Here is a 19,468-nt window from a genome sequence, read left to right as displayed (position 1 = left end):
GAAGGGCAAAACTATAATGGGGATCAAAAAAGAATTTGATAAGTTCACGGAGGATAGGTTGATCAATGGCTATTAGCCAAGATGCTCTGGGTGTTCCTAGCCTCTGACAGCCAGAAGCTGGGAGCGGACAATAGGGGGTCAATATTTGCCAGTTTGGTCATTCCCTCTGAAGCAAAGGGCATTAGCCCCTGTCAGAAGACAGGATAGTGGGTCAGATAGGCCATTGGTCTGACTCAGCACAGCCATTATTATGTTCTTATCTACAAAACATGACTGTAATTCCTCTCTCATATATCAGTAGGCTTGTGTATAACACTGGATACAATACTCAGTTCTAGTACAATTTAAAGGAGTTATGAATAAATTTTGCAGGCTGCTCAAAAGACATTGACCTGGCTATTTGCACCTGCTAGTCGAGCCCTACACTTTTGCATGTGTTAGGTGTCACACAAGATGGACTGAATCCAGGGATTTCCTTCTTCAGGAGATTCTCTGATCTGATCACAGTGCAGGATGGAACTGCAACTTCTCAGTTGTGCTGATTTGCTTCTTCTTAGGAGCACGACACTTGCTAAACAAGATTAGAATTGTCAAACACTTCCAAGGAAAAGTTTATGAGCCAGACTGAGATACTCAGGGACTGGATTCACTAACAAAGACAAGAAGGTAGGGGGAATTTAAGGTCCTGATCCAAACACCATTAAAGTCAATAGACAGAGTCCTCCTATCTTCAGTGGACTTTGAAGTAGAACTTAAAAATACTTTAAATATTGTATTATTATTTTTTATGTAATCTCTGTTCAGGCTGAAATGGAGATGACAATTTTTTCTCACTGACTAGGAAGACATACTATTTTTCAGTGTTATCTTTCAAAGCTACTTGTTTTAAAAGTGGTAACACTAATATTTTACTCCTCCTGAGATAGTCACTTCAATGTATTTATATAAGGCCAGTACAGAAGGAAGAAAAATATTAGGGGTAATTCTCAGCCTTGCCTCAAATTGCCCTCCCTTTTTGCGCACACAATTTTGCATGTGCAAATAACCGAGGTTGCTATTGATTTAATGTAGATAACTGACTACCAGGCTGCATCTTCACCTCAGATATCTACATGACATTCATCACTCCTGCCTTTATTTTCAAGCTCAGAAGGAAGGCAGGCTTTTGATAATCTGTCCCTTTATCTCTTGACATAAAAGATGACTGAGAAAGTAAGAATGTGCTGACAACTACTGCTGAAGAGAGAAGGTACCTACCCTTCCTGACTTGAGAAGTACTGATACACGCTTATTATGCCATTGGAGGATTTGTTTTGCTTGAGCATACCTGGAAAAAAAAAAGCCACCTGCACTGCTGTAGGCACAGATATACTATACTATAGCAACCCCCCCAGGCATTAGTCATATATACACTCAACAATAATGCCTATGGGCCGTTTTACACATCTGCAACAAAGCAAAAGCGCCATAATGTACACACACACACACACACACACACACACAAAAGAGTAAACAACGTACTCCACCCAAGAAGTGGAGCCACGCTCCATCCCAGCGAGTAGAGCCAGACAATAACAATGATCTGCGATGTGTGTTTCTTGGAAGTCCACCGCATGGATTGCAGAGGCTTAGTGATCACAAGGTATCGATCAACGGAAATAGCTAATAAAGTCATCATTGAGGTTATTCCAAAGAGCGCCCCGCAAAAAGCATACAGGTTACAACCTAAACAGAAAAGTGGAACGTAAGGTTTTTAGTTTTCTAAACAAATGTAGAACTCTCTCTTACAGCCTGATACAATCAACTTCCTATTTGTGATCACGCTGTTCTTGACTGAAGACACTTCTCGTCATAGGAATTTATACAGCCTTCCTGCATCAGCAGTTTATTTTTATTTAATGGGGCAAATATAAAATTAATATAAAAGTAAGCAGGAAAAATGTCCAACCCTCTACTGTAGTCTATGACTGAGAATCATTTGTCAATGGAAAACTGCCTCAACAAAAATCCAATACAATTAAAGTTACATTTTCCTGGAATGCTGCCCAATATAATGACCTTAACTATGCTGAAACAGACATTTGTCTCTTAGAGACAAAGGATATATCAAAAAATGAACATTGTTTTATGCAGGGTTGTTGTAGCCCTGTTGATCCCAGGATATTAGACAGAGAAGATAGGTGAGGTTCTCTCTTTTATTGGACCGACTTCTATTGGTGAGAGAGAGAAGCTTTTGAGCAACACAGAGCTCTTCTTCAGGTCTGGGAAACTTTACTCAGAAGCTAAATCTACACTGCAATTAAAAACCCATGGCTGGCCCAAGCCAGTTGATTCAGGCTCACAGTTGAGGAGCGGGGCTGTTTAACTGTGGTGTAGATTTTTGGACTCGGGCTACACTCCAAGCTTTGGCATCCTCCCACCTTGCATGGTTGTAGAGACTGGGCTCCAGTCTGAGCTTCTACACTGCAATTCAACAGCCCTTCAGGCTGAGACTCAGAGCCCCAGTCAGCTGGCACAGGCCAGCTGCGGGTTTTTAACTGCACTGTAGACACTGTTAAATACTGTTAAAAGTGTCACTGTTAAATACTTAATACCAGGTGGAACAGATTGTTTAGCATAAGTAGTTAATACCTATTTCAAGGGACCATTCCAGGTGAAGTGGCCAGTTAACACCTCTCCAGTCCAGGGGGAAAGGGCTACCCAAATACCCTGAGAGAACCTACTTCAATACAGAAATAAAACCTCTCTGACTGCCACCCCACACTGGAACCCATGAGGGATATCAACAACAATTAAAACCCATATTCAATGAGGACCACATTGTGAAAGAAATCAGGATGAACTCCTCTTCAAACAACCCTCGAACCTCACCATCAGAAGCAAGCTCCCCACAGACCAGGACCACACCAACTTATAGTGGCACCAGACCTTGCCAGAACAAAAAATGCAAAACCTATAGACCAGTGGTGGGCAACTTCTGGCCCATCAGGGTAATCTGATTGTGGGCCACGAGACATTTTGTTGACATTGACCTTCTGCGGGCATGGCCCCGCACAGTTCCTATTGGCCGCAGTTCACTGTTCCCAGCCAGTGGGAGCTGCGGGAAGCGGCGGCCAGCACGTCCCTGTGACCCGCAGCTCCCATTTGCCGGGAACGGCAAACCACAGCCACTGGGAGCTGTGAGGTCCGTGCCTGCGGATGGTCAACATCAGCAAAATGTCTCGCGGCCCGCAATCAGATTACTCTGATGGGCTGCATGCAGGCCGCAGGCTGCCCACCACTGCTATAGACTTATCTTCACTGCTATGATGATCAACACTCCTCACAACACACCTTTCAAGATCTATGGGTCCACCACATGCCTATCACAACATGTGGTTGGCCTCATCCAATGTATTAAATGCCCCAGTAACAACTAGGTGGGTGAAATGAGAATCACTATGCTTGTCAATGGATTCACATAGGAAAATGATAAAAGACAAAAAATGCCATATCACCTTTCACTTTTCACAAAATGATTGCTCTGTATCTGACTTCACAACCCTCATCCTCAAAGGAAAAAGGGACACCTTCAGAAGGAGAGCCTGGGAGCTTAAATTTGTAACTCTGCTAGACACTAACAATCATGGACTGAACACAGACACTGGATTTATGGCTCATTTCAACTATCTGTAACCCACTTAATCCTACGCAGTGGTGCTGGAATTCTTTTAGTAGTGGGCCCTGTCCTCCCCCGACCTCCAACCTGAGGCTGGGAGCAGGGACGTGTCTCCAGGAGAGGGGGACCCAGACAGGGGTAAGGGGGCTGAAGATGGGGCCACAGCTGGGGGAAGGACTGGGAGCAGGGCCAGGAGTGGAGCCCCAGGCCAGCAACCAGGACCTGCGTGGGGGCAGCAACTGGGAGCCCCGGGAAGGAGCCTGCGTAAAACCTGGGGTGCTGCAGCACCCTCTGCTCCTCTAAGTTCCCATACCCTCCAAACCAGACTCTTTCCAAACCCCTTCCCTGTATGACTGGGGAGGGGTTAATGGGCACATCACCTTTAATGTTCCCTTGAAATATGTGTTAACTACTCATGCTAACAATTCATTCCATCTTGCATTTCGCGTGACAAGCTAGTACCTTTCCCAGACCTGAAGAAGAGCTCTGTGTAACTTGAAAGCTTGTCTCTCTCACCAGCAACAGTGGTCTAATAAAACTTCACCCACATTGTGTATCTAACTTTGTTTTATATGAATTAAAAATGCAGATGCCATGCCATTTTAAAAGCCTATATGGAAAACACAGCCACTTGTCCTATGAAATATGGTACACAATGTTATTTTAAGTTACAATTTTCACTTTGAGTCAGAATGATTTTTCCTTTGTATATTCTGCTAAAAGACAAAGACAGACAGAGTTGCAATTTGAATAATTTGACCTGGAAATCAGTGTCAAATAGTCATTTCTTAGGATTGTCTGTGACACCGTGTCATCACACATGATGGTACACTAGAGAAACATGATGGTATGCTAGAGACAGCACATAGTTCAAAATGACACAGTTGACACCAAAAGTAATCATGTCTATGTCAGGAGCATGGAGTTAATGGACCAAATCCTTCTTGCCTCACTCATGCAAACTGTCCCATTTATGATCATGGGATGACCTGTGTAAGCATGGCAGGATTTGTCTAGCGAAGTGGGAGAGACAAACAATATTGTGAGCCCAATGAATACATCTTCTCTGCTGGTACTAAATAGGTTGTTTCAGGACCTGATTCACCACTGTGCTACTCCAGTTTTATGCTGATTTAATTCTATTGCTATCAATGGAATTATGCCAGCCTAAAAGCAAAACTAGCACAATTGTGAATCAGGCCTTTAATCGGAGCTTGCAATATTTTCAAAGGAACTACAATTTAGACGTCACATGTTCCTTGTTTTGGGGAAGAGAGTAGCAGCTGAGGCCATCATTTGGCTCTCTTATTCTGTGATTCTTTTTACTGATTGAATGCTCCCAGGGGCCTCGCACTGGGTACCGGGTATACATTTCTAAACAAATAAATACATAATTCACTGTCAATCAAGAAAAAGAAAAAACTCTATACATGGCTTAACAAAACTATCCTACCTATTATTCTACCCATCATCAAGCATGGTAACTGGCCTTACATGCTAAGTGGTCATGTGATCACTATGGTGTTGCTCTTGAAGCCAGAGGTTTGATTCCTTTCATTCAAAGAACTGGAAGGGGAAGGAACCAAACCTATAAAACACAAGAGGGTTGGAATTCAGTGACTTTGCGCCAGTCCTGTTGGTTGATGATGTCAAGACTCTGGCTTGTGCCTCAAGAGTCTTGATGCTGCTGCCTCCATGCCACAGCATGGTGGCTAAGATAGGTTCCCATGCAGAGGGATATATGAAGTAGTATTGAAAAGTACCTATTTCTCCAAGTATCCACTCTTTGTGCAAACTGTTGATAAAGCAAATGGGGGCCTGAGAAGCACACATCAGGAAGTCACTCACAGCCAAATTAATTATAAAGTAGTTTGGCGGTGTCCTCAGCTTCTTGTTGCTTAAAAGTAATAAAATAAATAAAATAAATAAATAAATGCAAGCCAGACAGTTAAGTTTGTTTTTACTGTTTACTTACTCAAAGAATCTGACACTTTCTAGGTTACAGTTTTATGCTTCATTCATCAATCCATTACCACAGCTATGGATGTCAGGATTTTGGAATGACGACTACGGGAAGAGGAAAGGATCTATTTTCAAACATTTTAACAATAAATGTAGAAATATATTGAATATACTCATACTTACCAAACTCCATTTTAACAGAGTAGGAGAGAACTCTCAATTTCCTGAGAAACATGTTTTTGCTCAATAGAAACAGATCCTGAGGTGCTGAGCACGCTCAGTTGCCATTGACACCAGTAAGTGTTGAGAGTGTTCTCCATTTCACAGGGTCAGACCCTAACAAGAGTACAGTGTCAAAGGCTGCACACGGGTGATCACTGAATTTTTAATAGTTGCTGTGCTGGTTCAGTCAGTCTCTGTATTAGCAAGACCGAACTCATTTTTTTTCCCAAGTGATTTTTGATAACCTGAGCATCAAAGGAGATACACAAGACCAAATGACATTTTATTCACTTGGAGTCTCACATTATAGAGCTGTTTATAAGAAGCAAAACTATAGACTACATACTTATAATTAAAACAGTAACTGGTGTGTAAAGAGACAAAGTACCACAAGGTACAATTACATATTTTCATTTCTTCCAACTAGCACTGTAGTATTTATAACATTTGCCTTACTTGTATGCCAAATTTCTGCCTGGGAGAATTGTTACATCTCAGTTATAAATCCTTGAAGATATACATGCAAAATGGAAATGCTGAGACATTTTAACTGCTTCAATGCCACCTAATATAATGGTACATGTGGCAAAATACACTCTCAGCACTGCTCTGTGTACCTACCATAATGATCACAGGTGGGTTAATATTGCAATAGAATAGCTTTATGATGGTCTTCAACGAAGAATCTGAAGCAATTTATAACTACAGTAGCTCCTTGTATCTGACCCCTCCACTCTAAAGAAGTTCGTATTCAATGCTGATTCTACTCTCTCTCTTGGCTTCTAAAATCATTTACCTGGAAAGTGACTGTAAAAGTGGCACTGTGGAGCTTTCATCTCAATGATTTTCTGTGTAGTTTCGCATTTGCAAATTTATTCAAATTTAAGGCACATGCCAAAAGTGGCACTCAGCTTCCCTAAAGCAGTGACTTGTATAGAAAAGCCTGACCAAGGTGTGACCTACGTTTTCTGCCTATTGTAAATACTGCTGTCTCCTCTCTCTCTCTCTCCACTCAATCTTTGTTGAAAATTTTAGCTGTGCCAAATGGATCCACCCTTCAGCTATCAGAAGGTGCTTCAAAGAAGCCATATACTAACTGTCCACCTTAGCTGGATACAAGCATCAAGTCTGCAATAATCGTCTGTGCTGTTTTCACGCACTGTCATGCTCTGGCCCAAAGACTGACTTCTGAGACAGACCTTAAGCTATGATCTCCCAAGGGGTGGCATGTGATTCTGTACTATAAAGCCTACAAATGCCATTCTATATTAAAGTTGAAGTCTGACTGGCTCAAGGGTCTGGTAAAGAGATATGGAACCTTTCACTTCTGCATTAGGTCACTGGGTTGAATTTATTCCTGTTGGTAAGACCAAAAGTCATCATCCACTGACCAAGAGTCAGTGGGCTACATAAAAATTAGTGGTTTCAGCTCATGTAGAAAACAGCACTATTACTGTGACCCTAGATGGCAAAGACATGGAGATTAACTACCACATCCTCTCAATCCTATGGGTGATCGACCCAGAACAGGATTGAAGTCACTGTGGAGAGATGCTCTCACTACTGCGATTTCTATTTTATCAATCATGTGGACAAATAGAAGGCTTCTCTTTCTAGAATTTGAATTCAGCCCCTTTCACAGGATTAAGAATATAAAAAGGGGTGACATCACATGTCTATCAGATATAAGGAGTATGCAGTATTTTTTTATTTTTGGTCTCAGAATCCATCTGCAATAATTCTTAGTATTTCAGGATTACATCCACAGGATGCACATATATATAAAAACAGCCAATCCTGACTGTGCATACTATTAGAAGGGATGTAACAAGATACACTTAAAGAAAAAGTCACAGCTGAATCACAGACTACATGTTAATTTTTTGGTCTTGAACAAGTTTAAAAAGCAACCCCTAAAACTCCATTGACATTTTTCCAATAGGATGTCATCCTTGGTATGTCTTTAGTAAAGCAAGAGAACCTATTTCAGCCATCCATCAGCAGCCTTGTATGTTTCCAGTGAAGCTCAAGAATGTTCACTGATTGGAATTAGTAGCTGGAAAGTCCTTTTCTGACACTAGAAAGCTAAAACGTGAAAGCAGAATATGCTAATGCCAAGTACGCTGTTACCAATGGTGGGAAATCAAAGATGACGGCACCTGAAGGTTTCAGAATGGAAGAATTTACAGACACTTCCATTTTGTCATGACCAGGAGGAATCATTGCCCAGACTGATAACAAAAACTTCCTAGCTGTAAGAAAAAACACTGACCTAACCTGGGATTAAACAAAAATAGAAAACAAATTTAATGTTGAAAGTCTCTCAAGTGGTCTGTGAAAAACTTAACATTATTCATTTTAGCTATGCACCCTTCAGCGCTCAGATCTCATGGTGATGGGTTCAGTATAAGTAATTAATTAATATAGGTTTCCCCAAAAACCTTTAGATGGTAAACCCTTCAAATCAGCGCTGGCCTGTTTTCTGTTTGTATAGTACTTGGCTTTTGATGACTACCAAAGGATAAATACTTACTGTCAATTTAATTTAATTTTCTTTTTTAAAAAAGGAAGTAAAAACTGAGAAAGAAATCACTCCTGAGTAATAACGTTAACTTTTGCATGGTTCCAATTAGGTTTGGAAATTCACAACCTGCTGCAGTGAATAGATTGTAGGGGGGCAGAGTTCAGACCTTTGCTGTTGCTATTGTTTCCCGGAGATAGTTTTCTCCAGGTCTGATTGAACAGGGCAGCAGAACTATGCCTGATGACTCACAGAAGGTTTTATTATGGAAACTGGGGAAAAAACTATTTTAAATAAAAGCAGAACACTGCAGAATGCAGCAAAATGTGTGAAATTGCTAGAACTGCAGTTTTCACAAAACCAAAACTTTCTTCTGTTCCTAATGTTAAGCACTGCCATGTTTAAAAAGCTATTTTTAAAAGAAAAACTTGCATTATCTAGTTTACTTATAATATATCTAATGAGCATGCTCAGAAGTGACTTTCCAAGAGCATATAGTAATATTATCTAACCAGTTGTTTTTTTTCAAACTCACTGGCTGATGGAGCACTATTAACAGGCCAAGTCTCAAAGTTGAGCCATTTTTAAATTTTTGTATGAAGAGCAAAATAGTAAGTGTTGCAATAATAGTTTGCTGTGGGAAAAGTGTATCAACATTAGTCTGGCTGGCATAATTTAGACAGCCGGGGCCGGATTTACACCTTACATACCCCTAGGAACAGCATCTTCAGTGCCCCGCGGACTACAGCTGACCCTGCACCAATATGAACGTGAAACGTATTGCGTATTGTATCAAATTTGTGCCGGCCGCAATATACTGGCCCCTCTCCTCCCTGCAGCAGCTCCTCAAAGCAGCGCTGCCCGCGCCTAGCCCCCCCTCTCTGCTGGTGGAGCAGTCCCAGGGCAGCAGGAGCAGCCAGGGCACAGCCTTCCCGGGAAGGCTATACATGGTGTTCCCATCCTGAGCCAGAGCACAGCCCACCCACCGTAGGCAAGGTGCAGGGGTGGGGACTGTACCTCTCCCAACGGTGAGCAGTCCCTGGGTGTCTTCTGTCCCTCCCACAGCCCAGTGTGGCAGCCATGCTCCGGCTCTGCCCGAGCAAGTGAATGGGGTGCCAGCTACACCCCTTCCTGTCCTTCCCAGGCACAGGGCAGAGGCAGCTGAGATTGGAAAGTGGCTGGGATGCTCCAAGCACCTGCAGCAGCCACCTCTCCCAGCCATGGCTCATAGTGCCCCCCCTGCGGGTTGACTCAGATGCTCACCCTGCTCCAGCCCCACATGCTAGGCAGCCACCAACCTGTGCCAGGAGACCACTTTTAACTTTTAGGCATCCCTACTGTGCCTAATTGGAAATCCAGCCCTGCAGACAGCTCACTGTGAGCAAAAGAGATGATGAAGCCCTCAGATCTTGGATGGGAAGGTATAAAAGCTGCGAGTGCTGGCTCCACACCATGCTCTGCTTGTCTCTCCTGATGAAAACTTTCTCAGAGGTGTGAGGCTCTTGGCATGGGATGGGATGACCACTTCCCGGTGCCATTCTTCTCCACTAAACCAGCCCTCCCAGACGAGTGTGAAAAAACACACCCGAGTGACATACATTTTGCCGGTCTAAACGCTGATGTACACATCGCTATGTCAGTGGGAGATGCTCTCCTGCTGACATAGTTACCGCTGCTTGTTGAGCTGGTTTTATTATGTCGACGGGAGAGCTCGCCCTGCTTCACATTTTCATGAGCCATCAATGTATAAATACTGTCTGCCTGCAGGCATGGAGAGCATTGATGGCATAGCCTTATTTCATGTACCAGGGCGCTTCCTGGATCCAACTGCCCCCACCCTCCCCCAGCACCTTCGAGTGACTGAGGCAGTCTTGACAGTATCTTTTACATATTCTTGGGTGGTAGAGGGTGAAGAGAGTCAGGGAGAGCGAGAGAGAGAATATAATGGTGCAATTCAGCATTTCTTCAAATCTGTAAGTTTAGTCCATCACGAAACAAGTCCCATGTGTTTATTTTCTCATCGTTCTGAATTACTCAAAGGAAAAAGTACTTACAGTGATGCTCCTAGTGATGATATGCACATGACCTTTTCTGCATCTTACATCACCAAATACGTGCAGAGAAGAAACTGATTCAGACTGTTCTCCCTCACACATAACACACACACACACACACACACACACACACACGCTACTGTACAAGCTCAAGTCATTGGGCTTGCTGAATCAACCATGTCTGGAACTGAATTTCTATACCTGTAAAATGCATAGAGAACTAAAAGGTTTCCTATAACTCCAATAGATCCAATTATAAGAACACAGGTTCCAGTAACGTAAAGGATATGATCAGGAACTTCTGCTTTTGTCACAGTGTGGTGATGAGTTCCCATATCCAGGATCTGGAAAGAAAAGCAAAGGAAAAATAAAAAAGTTACCAAAATCAGCGCTTTTAATCAAGGGGACAATTTGTCTGTACACTATATATCCCTAAATACATGCTACAAATTAAAGCCAGATTCTTATATACCATTGAGACACTTTTGTAGGGCTGTGTAGAAAATTTGGCCTTGCCATTGATAACACTATATTCGTACTATGCGTAAACAGAGCACTTCATTCTCCAAGCCTCTCTATCCAGCACCTTTCACAACAGCATACACAAATGTAAGGAAAAAATGAACTACTGGATTATGTGAGAGATTGCAAGAACAGTCTCACATTTAAGATAAGAAGCTGGTGCTAAATATATCTAGATACTTACTTTTTTGCTGGGGACATGTGGATAAAGCGAAAGAATATGGAATTTAAAGGAGAATTCCTAATAAAATCCTCTTATTTATATTATTTAATATTTATGTCAAGTGCCACGATGCTTGCAAATCACTACCTATCTGGATGGCAAGCTGAGGCCTCTACTTGTCTGTGAAGCTTTGTAACCTCATCCTCTCAACACCTCCTCCCCCATCCTCTTTATCTGTTTTGTCTCCTGTCTGACTGCAGATTGCAAGTGTTTTGAGGGAGGGACTGTCTTTTTTGTACAGTGGGGTCATGGTCTTTAACTAGTATTCCTAGATGCTACCATGATACAAATAATAGATTTATACATGTGCATGTTGCTTTAAAAAGGGAATTGGAAGTACTGTACCTGCCCAAAAGGAACTACCAAAAATAAATGCATACAGTCTTTTTAAAAATTGTTCAGGTCACCTGTTAATGGAGTTAAATTTCCATCAGAATCCTGAATGACCTTTTTTGGGTTAAATACTACAGATTTCAATAAGAGGAAAACATTTAAAAAATTGTTAGAGGCACAACATACATGTTAGGAATTATGAGATTAATCTGATGATATGAAAAAGGCAAAGATGTGTTGGCATATAAATAGGTATCATATTTTCTGAAACAACCACCCAATATAAATTAGTGTGCATTCTATAAATGCAACATAAACCTCAATAAAACAAACAAACAAAAGCTCATCATGCCTCTGCTTTTGTTAGTAGCATTGCCAACTGTCAACATTATTCCTAACCATATCCCTTCAGTTGACTTTGGGAAGTACAAAGACTAAAGTTTCCTATGTTTCTATTCCCCCTAGTCCTCTTGACAGATGGTACTGAGAACTCTACATGGAAAAACTAAAAGAAAAGAGGAAAAACAGCAGCTGTAGCAATGCTTGTGTCAGTACACGCTCATTAAATAATTCTGACATTCCCATTACTGTAGCCCGTAAGATCTAAACCAGGTGATAATACAACCTCAAAAGGGTCGAGAAAGTTTGGAGTCTTCATCCAAAGGTATCACAGACCTACTGGATTTGAAGAAGGTGAGTGAAGCTCCTCTTTTCAATTTGCCTGCCCCTAGTTCCACAGACATCCTTCATCTCTTTCTGACCTTTTCTATTATGTATGTTTTTCACCTCCTACTGCCTCAGTTCTCCACACAACCACCACCCTCCTCCCTGAAATGAATGGAACCTCCAAGGCCTGTACACAACAAACACGGATAATTTTGTGATCTTCTTAGTGTCACCCTTATCTGTGCCTCCCACTGCTATCCTATTATTTGCTATCATTGCATCTTACCTGTAATGAGACAGTAAACTCTTTGACACAGGAATTTTTATTTGTTCTATGAGGTGTCCGGTACAGTTTGGGATGCTGTGAAAAATATAATTATAATAGGGCTGGTATGGGATGTGTGGGAAAGAAAAGGGCATTTGAATATACACTTTATAAATGTACTCTCTATGCCATTATCTAAACCATTGATGAAAATATTGAACAAAATTGGACCCAGAGCTGATCCCTGTAGAAACCCACTCGATATGCTCTTCCGGCTTGACTGTAAACTCCTGATAACTCCTCTCTGGGAATGGTTTTCCAACCAGTTATGCACCCACCTTAGAGTAGCGCCATCTAGGCTGTATTTCCTTAGTTTGTTTATTAGAACAGCCTCTCTCCAAGTAGCTTTCTCCACCTTCTGAACTGAAAAATGAGAGCTGTTAAGTTATTATACAGCCAATGAGCAATGAGCAGGTACTGTATTGTACAACTAACCCATTAGCAAGGATGAGCAGAAAAGCCATACCCGACATATGGTCCAGACCCATGATCCACGTTGCAGACATGATTGGGTGATGGCCCTCTTATGGATCTATAAGAGGATTTAGTCCAATCTCGCAAGGTGTGGGTTCCTGCTGTTAGTTCCTGAGCAACCTCAGTGCTCCTTGGCCATGATAGAAAACTAGGTTGTTCAGAAACTTTCAAGACACACTAAGAACCTTGCAGGATTGGACAGAAAATGAGGACCTGGGAGACAGTGGGTACTGGAGAATTTTTCTAAAAGACAGAAGTGGTGAGTGGATTTGTAGCTTCTCTTTTGGATTTGATTGGGTTTCTGAGCAGAAATCTTAAACAGTTAAGAAATCCAGTTAACTGCCCATATGGACTATGGAAAAAACACAGAATTTGAGAAGCTTTCAAAATCATCTGAGGCTTTTTTTTCTGGTTATTCAACATAGACTTTTTATACCAGAGTACATGCTCTTGGGCTGTAACTGAACCTCCACAGCAATGGAAAAAGGTTTGGCTTTGGGATTCACAACTTAATTAGGGAGAGATTCTGTTTTGTGACGCCTGAGAGGCACAGCACAGAAGACTCATCCCAAGGGCTGAGGGGACAAAGGCAGCCTTAAACCATTTTTGTGCCTCCCAGATTCTGAGCTGCTGCAAGGACTGAAATAACATGCTCCACTCTCCCCTATCCACCACTACCTTTATAGCACAGATTAGAGCAGCCTCAGGGGCACAGTTAATTTGGTTACTCATTGTTATGATTTTATGCTTATCACGCCAATTGCTTCTCTATGAAAAAGTGGCTATAACCCCACTTTAATTTATCTTTTCTTCCAGTTCCTCTGTATCTGTGTTACAATATATAAGGGATCTTGAACTCCTTTATATATTGACAAGTGGATGCATGTGGGTTTAAGAGAATCTAAAAGTGTGACAGTGGATTAACTATTCCCCAAAACAAACATACAATCTAAAATTGACAATGCCATAGGAATAAACCAGTTATATCCTCAACATCACCTATCAGTAACCCCAAGTTCCCTGCATACCCAGTCTCATGACTGAATGTGGGGAGGGAAAATTACTAAATTCAGTTGTTTTGCAATTAATAGGACTTGACAGCTTTAAAAGTGATTCACATGAAGGCTTCACAGTGCACAGAACTAATCAATAAAAATGAAAATGTAATGATTGGTGAAGTTTATCATTTTGTTTTGTCTGTTATAAAACTGTCTATTTTTTCCACATGCATACTTTCATGCCTCTGAAGTTTGTCTAACAGAGCCTTAATGTGCAAATTCTACTCTGAAAATTATATAAAAATGGCATCAGATCTGCTTTCTGTGTGCACTCAGAATTATATCTGCTGACATTGATAAAAATATGTTTTATTTCTATTATTCCTGAAAACTCAGCACAGATAGGAGAATGATTTGGATTCTCCTCCTTCTTGCACATCATCTGCAGTGTTATCAGGGATGTCCAGACGGTGCTGTGACATGGTCTTACAAGTTATTTTTCTTAGCATATGAGCAAGTTTTTAGTCCTGGAAGAAATGCTGTGTTGTTTGTTCTGTTGTGGTTCCTTTAGGGGAACTGTGGCAAGCAACTATGGCGTTTGCTCTCTGCTTTAATCTCCGTAACTATAGTCAGTTCTTGAGGCAGAGTTGCTCCCTGAGAACTGAGCATTGGTGTTTGTCTGAGAGTTCTGAAAGAGGATTGTTTGCATGCTGTTTGTGACCACTTCTCTTTCAAGACTTGTGTATATGTGTAAAAAAACTAAGTTACACTAAGAATATATTCAGTCTGTACCACTGATTTCTCCTCCAGCCAGAAACTGACTTGTAAGGCCCCAACATTTGCTACTACTTGGTAGAGACATGATGATAGCATTCTTTATTAAGTTCCAATTATAAAGCCATTACACCTGTAGTAACCAACCAAAAGCAATATGGTGCCACAGATGCTTCTTGAGAGCCTAATCTGACCTGCAGAGCTTTTATCATTGGTGATGGTATGTGAGAAAGAATTACTGTAACTCAGCTTTATCTGCAAATCCCAAGCTGGCAATTAGGGAAAAAATATTTTTCCATGTAAGCATATTTTATCTGGAAATCATTGACACAAACACAATTCTATACTGCCATTTTTTTTAGTTACCAATGCTAAGACTCTGTAAAGTACACAGAAGATATTTTCTGTTGAACAGGATAATAAAGAGGACTTTTTACACTGTACATGTACTTTTCCATCTTCCCTATATTTGATAAAAGTTTATGCCTATTCAGTAAATGAAATTGGTAACAAAATGTGCATTTCCCTAAATCTCTCCTGCACTATTTAAGAATATGCACACAGGTTATTGTTGGGCAGAGTTTCAAACATTATTATAAGCCATAGTGTGGACAGGGACAAACTGGCTAGGGCCATATGCTTTCCTTTGCAGCTGGTTTTCAATGCAAAGTACTACTGGAGCCTTGCTTTGACTGCTCTGGTTAACTGGATGTTCCTTTCTCAAAGTGGATATACACAGATGGACAAGCATGTAAGAAATGTGGTAGAGGGAATTTATGCATGGTGGGCTCTAACATAGGTGACAGACTTGCAGTACAGATTTCATGGGAAAATGGAATTAGCACATTTCCTAGCCAATTTTCAAGAATACAACCCCATTGAAGTGTTATTTTATATTACAAATAAAAACAATTTAAATGATCAAACATTTACTTTTCAGCATGTCACATGCACCCATCCAGCTCAAAGAAATTGTACATAAAACATCCAAATTGTAGCAAAGAATCCAAATAGACATAATCTAAGATGCAGTTTGAGGTCAGCACAAACTTATAGAAAGTCTTCCTTCATCTTGAAGCAACTTTGCGTATATTTTTTAACCCACTCATCAAAACCTAACCCAACACTCAACAAAAATTATAAGCATAGGAACAGAGTCTGAAAGTAACAACTAAGCCAAATTAGAATACAATACTATCCATTGCTATCTATACTTGACTGAATTGGCGGCCCAATCCAGCTCCCATTACCAAAACTCTCATTGACTTCTATGGCAACAGGACCAGGCCCTTGAGGTGGAAGCTAGGGCATTTCCCTCATAATACACAACATTGGATTTCTAGTCTTTTTGTATCTGATATCACTTTCAGATGCATCCCTGAAACTGCTTTTAAGCTAGTAAGGGTTATGCATGCATATACGAGAGCAGAGTTGTGTACTCTGACAGACCTGATCAACTCTAACATCATATAAACAATAATGCTAACAATTATTATGATTGCTTCTCTCTATCCTCCATGTTTTCTTTTACACAAGTGTTCTTACCCCAGGAAAAGAGATGCTGCATCCTGCTGCCGCACAAAATCTTTGGGATTTTCTCTTAGAATTTCTGTATAGATTGTTTTCATGTTAAATGAATACATGCTTTAGCATCCTGTAAGAGCAAACACCCTTTAGCAACACTTGCGGAAAGTGAGACATGCTAATATACCAACAGACCTTTTCAAGTTAAAGCACCAAAGTTTAGAGAGAAGGTTCACTTTTTCTATGACTTTTCAAGGCATAAAGGAGAGGAGTATTAATAAGTGTCAAGTTAATGGAAGAAAGAGCTGGCTTCCCATTGAAAATCTCAACTAAAGGTAAAGTCTGTCATTAAACTTAAGACATTAATAGGAACTTCAAACTAAGGGTAAAATGTTAAAAGTGCTTAAGTGACTTAGGAACCTACATTTCATTGAAAGTCAGTGGGGCTTGTGCTACTAAATGCCTAGGGTGCTCCCATTGGCACTGCAAACCTTTGGTGTAACATATTCTCTTGACCCAACCTGCCCTCCAGTCCCATTCTCCCATCACGGCCTTCTCAGATTCTGTAGCCCATTCTTTCAACTTCTACAGCTGCCTGGCCTGCCAGCTCACCACTGTGTCCTTTCCACCTGACCTCCAGTCAGCCTCTCCCCTTCACAATTCCAAACCAGTCTACCCACCCCACTCTCAACCAAGTTCACAGGACCTGCTCCCTTCCAATATTTCACCTGATCCCTCACATCCCACCAGTCCAACCCACTGCTATTACATCCAGCTGCATGCCTTGTGATTGCCACTCTAACTGACCTTTCTTCCCACCTCTCACTTCAGCAAATCCTCAAGATATTCTACCTGACAAGGCAGCTACAAATTCAGGCAAGATTGCTTTCTCCCCAAGCCTCCCCCACTTTCCTGTTATTGTTTTCAGAATGTGCACACAAAGAGCAGGAATTCTGTCAGTAAGCATGGTACGGAATATATAGAAAAATCCAAGCAATCCTCAAAATAAAAAACAGATGCAATAAAATGTGTTTAATAATGGGGAAAAATGACTATCACCTTGTCTCAGAATATACTAAAATGACTTTCCAGCTGAGCCTTGTAGGCCTGTCCTGCAGCAGAAGCCAGGAGACAGCCAGGGAAGTGAAGGACCCACTCCAGCCAAAAAGGAAAGCTATTGACTTCCCAGTGAAGGACAATAGTCCTTCCGATTGACCTACATCTCCACCAGATAGCTATGGCTTGTAGGAAGACGTGCGGGGGCATTTTTTTGTTATTTTACTTAGTTTATGGGCATTTCATATCCAATTATTGCTGTAGGACTGGTTACTTATTCATTTGTTCGTTACATCCTTAATTCCTTTGCCTGTCCTCTTTCCTTTCTTTTAATTTACCCCTCTCATTTCTGGGAATAAAATGTTGTTTATCCTTATCTATTGGGCCTTGATTTCCTCTCATCGTGAACAGTAATGTCCTAGAGGCCACAGGGGCTGTTTGTTTATGTCTGCAGCCAGTAGGCAGAGGCACTGGGCCCCAAGAACCCAGGGCCCATTGGTCGTAAGGTGGACCACAGAGGCACTTGGAGGAAGGACTCTACTACGCTTGGGGATGAAGGCTACCCCAGAGGTGGAGTACATACTTACATCATAAACAGAATATATTTTCCAAGGTCCTTGATGATGTTTCCCTTCCAGAACTACCACTATAACAACGAACTTCAAATGCAGGAAATATACTGTCACATCCAAGTGCCATGTTCAATTACTTAAGAACTTTTGAGGAAGACAACACTGTTGGGTTAATATAGAGTGATGAGAATAAATGTAGAGTGGTCATTTTGTGAAATAAGACATTGCAGGTTATACATGGAAAATCTCTGGTATCAGAAGGAAAAAAATCTTCTAAAACCCTCCAACATTAAAAGAATATCCCATTATTATTATTTGAATAATGATAGTGCCCCATTGAGCTAGGCATTGTATCTGTATAACCTGGGCTGAATCATGGCTCCTTCAAGTGGGAAACTTGGAGATTTTCCTATGCTATGTGACTTCAAATACTACTTATATATTCAATGTACCGAGTAAATTCAGAAGTTTATAATATTTTAGTGCTAGAAGATGTTAATATACATGTCACAGGGCGCCTCTGTTGCTACCCAGTGTACTTCATTGCCTGGCCAGTTTGCATGGTCACAAACACACACTAGGTTGTCACCCTTTCACCAAGCATGTATTTACTCTTTCATTACAAAGCAACATAGTGTAATGCAAGCTTGCAGCAAAAGGACTCTTCCACGCAGCCTTCACTCCTCAGCTGAGGCTCACCCTCTGAGCTTTCCTTCTCAGCCCCCACTTCCTGTTCCTTTCACTTATATCTCCCCAATTAAATCATTAGCCCAGTGATTACCACCCAGGTGATCATAATCCACCAACAGAAAGTATTTAATTGCTCATAGCTAAGCCTGCACCTTCTGCAGCAACATCAATGACCAAGGTGCTACTAATAGTGCCCCATCACAATACTGTCAAAAGAAACCAGAGTGTATGCCAATATAAGAAACAAATCCAAGCAAGACATAATATGGACTGACATATATTTGTCCAAAGCCATTTGATTCTTCTGTGTCCTTGGCTTGTTCACTAGACTCCAGCCTTTTTTGGCACCAAGAAAAGCCCTAGCCTTAGCTGGTGATTCATAAAAATGTTACCGTAAGTTCTAATGACTGATGGAATTTATTTTATGATATCTTTAGGTTACGTGATGGATAAGATAAAAGGAATTCTAATCAGGTCATTATTAACAACAGCTGTGACAATCAACAATTTTGAATGAGTTAAAAACATCTTTCAATAGGTAATTATTTCATCCATTACAGAACCCATAGGCAATAACACATATTCCTTATCAATCCCCTTGTTATGTTTATAGCATACTTTTGTAGACACTTTGAGGGTTTTTTCCCCTGGACACCTAGACTATATTAGTAAAGTAAGGGTAAAAACAGGGGTTAAAAGATTTCACACATTCCATTATTGAGTTCATTTTCCCTTCACCCATTAGGCTCAATTGAAGGACAAAACTTTTTAGATTAAATATATATAGGGCAATAAATATATAGATACACAAATAACAAGGCTTTTGGTTAGCATATAGAAAATGAGAGTTTAACATAGAAAAATCATAAAAGTGAATATTTACTAACATACTGA

General features: G+C 40.9%; 1 protein-coding gene across 1 annotated transcript in view; it reads right to left on the bottom strand.

Moving 5' to 3' along the window:
• Nucleotides 1–18,011, bottom strand: part of LOC120406930 (melanopsin-like) — a 56,544-nt gene extending 38,533 nt beyond the window's left edge. Inside the window, 5 exon segments of the mRNA XM_039542156.1 lie at nucleotides 1,522–1,725; nucleotides 5,422–5,555; nucleotides 10,619–10,761; nucleotides 17,900–17,938; nucleotides 17,940–18,011. Of these exon segments, the coding sequence (XP_039398090.1) occupies nucleotides 1,522–1,725; nucleotides 5,422–5,555; nucleotides 10,619–10,761; nucleotides 17,900–17,938; nucleotides 17,940–18,011 (592 nt within the window).
• Between the last annotated feature and the right edge of the window lie 1,457 nt (nucleotides 18,012–19,468).

Source organism: Mauremys reevesii, linkage group 5 (assembly GCF_016161935.1).
Source record: "Mauremys reevesii isolate NIE-2019 linkage group 5, ASM1616193v1, whole genome shotgun sequence".
Classification (NCBI taxonomy): Eukaryota; Metazoa; Chordata; order Testudines; family Geoemydidae; genus Mauremys; species Mauremys reevesii.
This window is presented reverse-complemented; position numbering and strand designations above follow the sequence as displayed.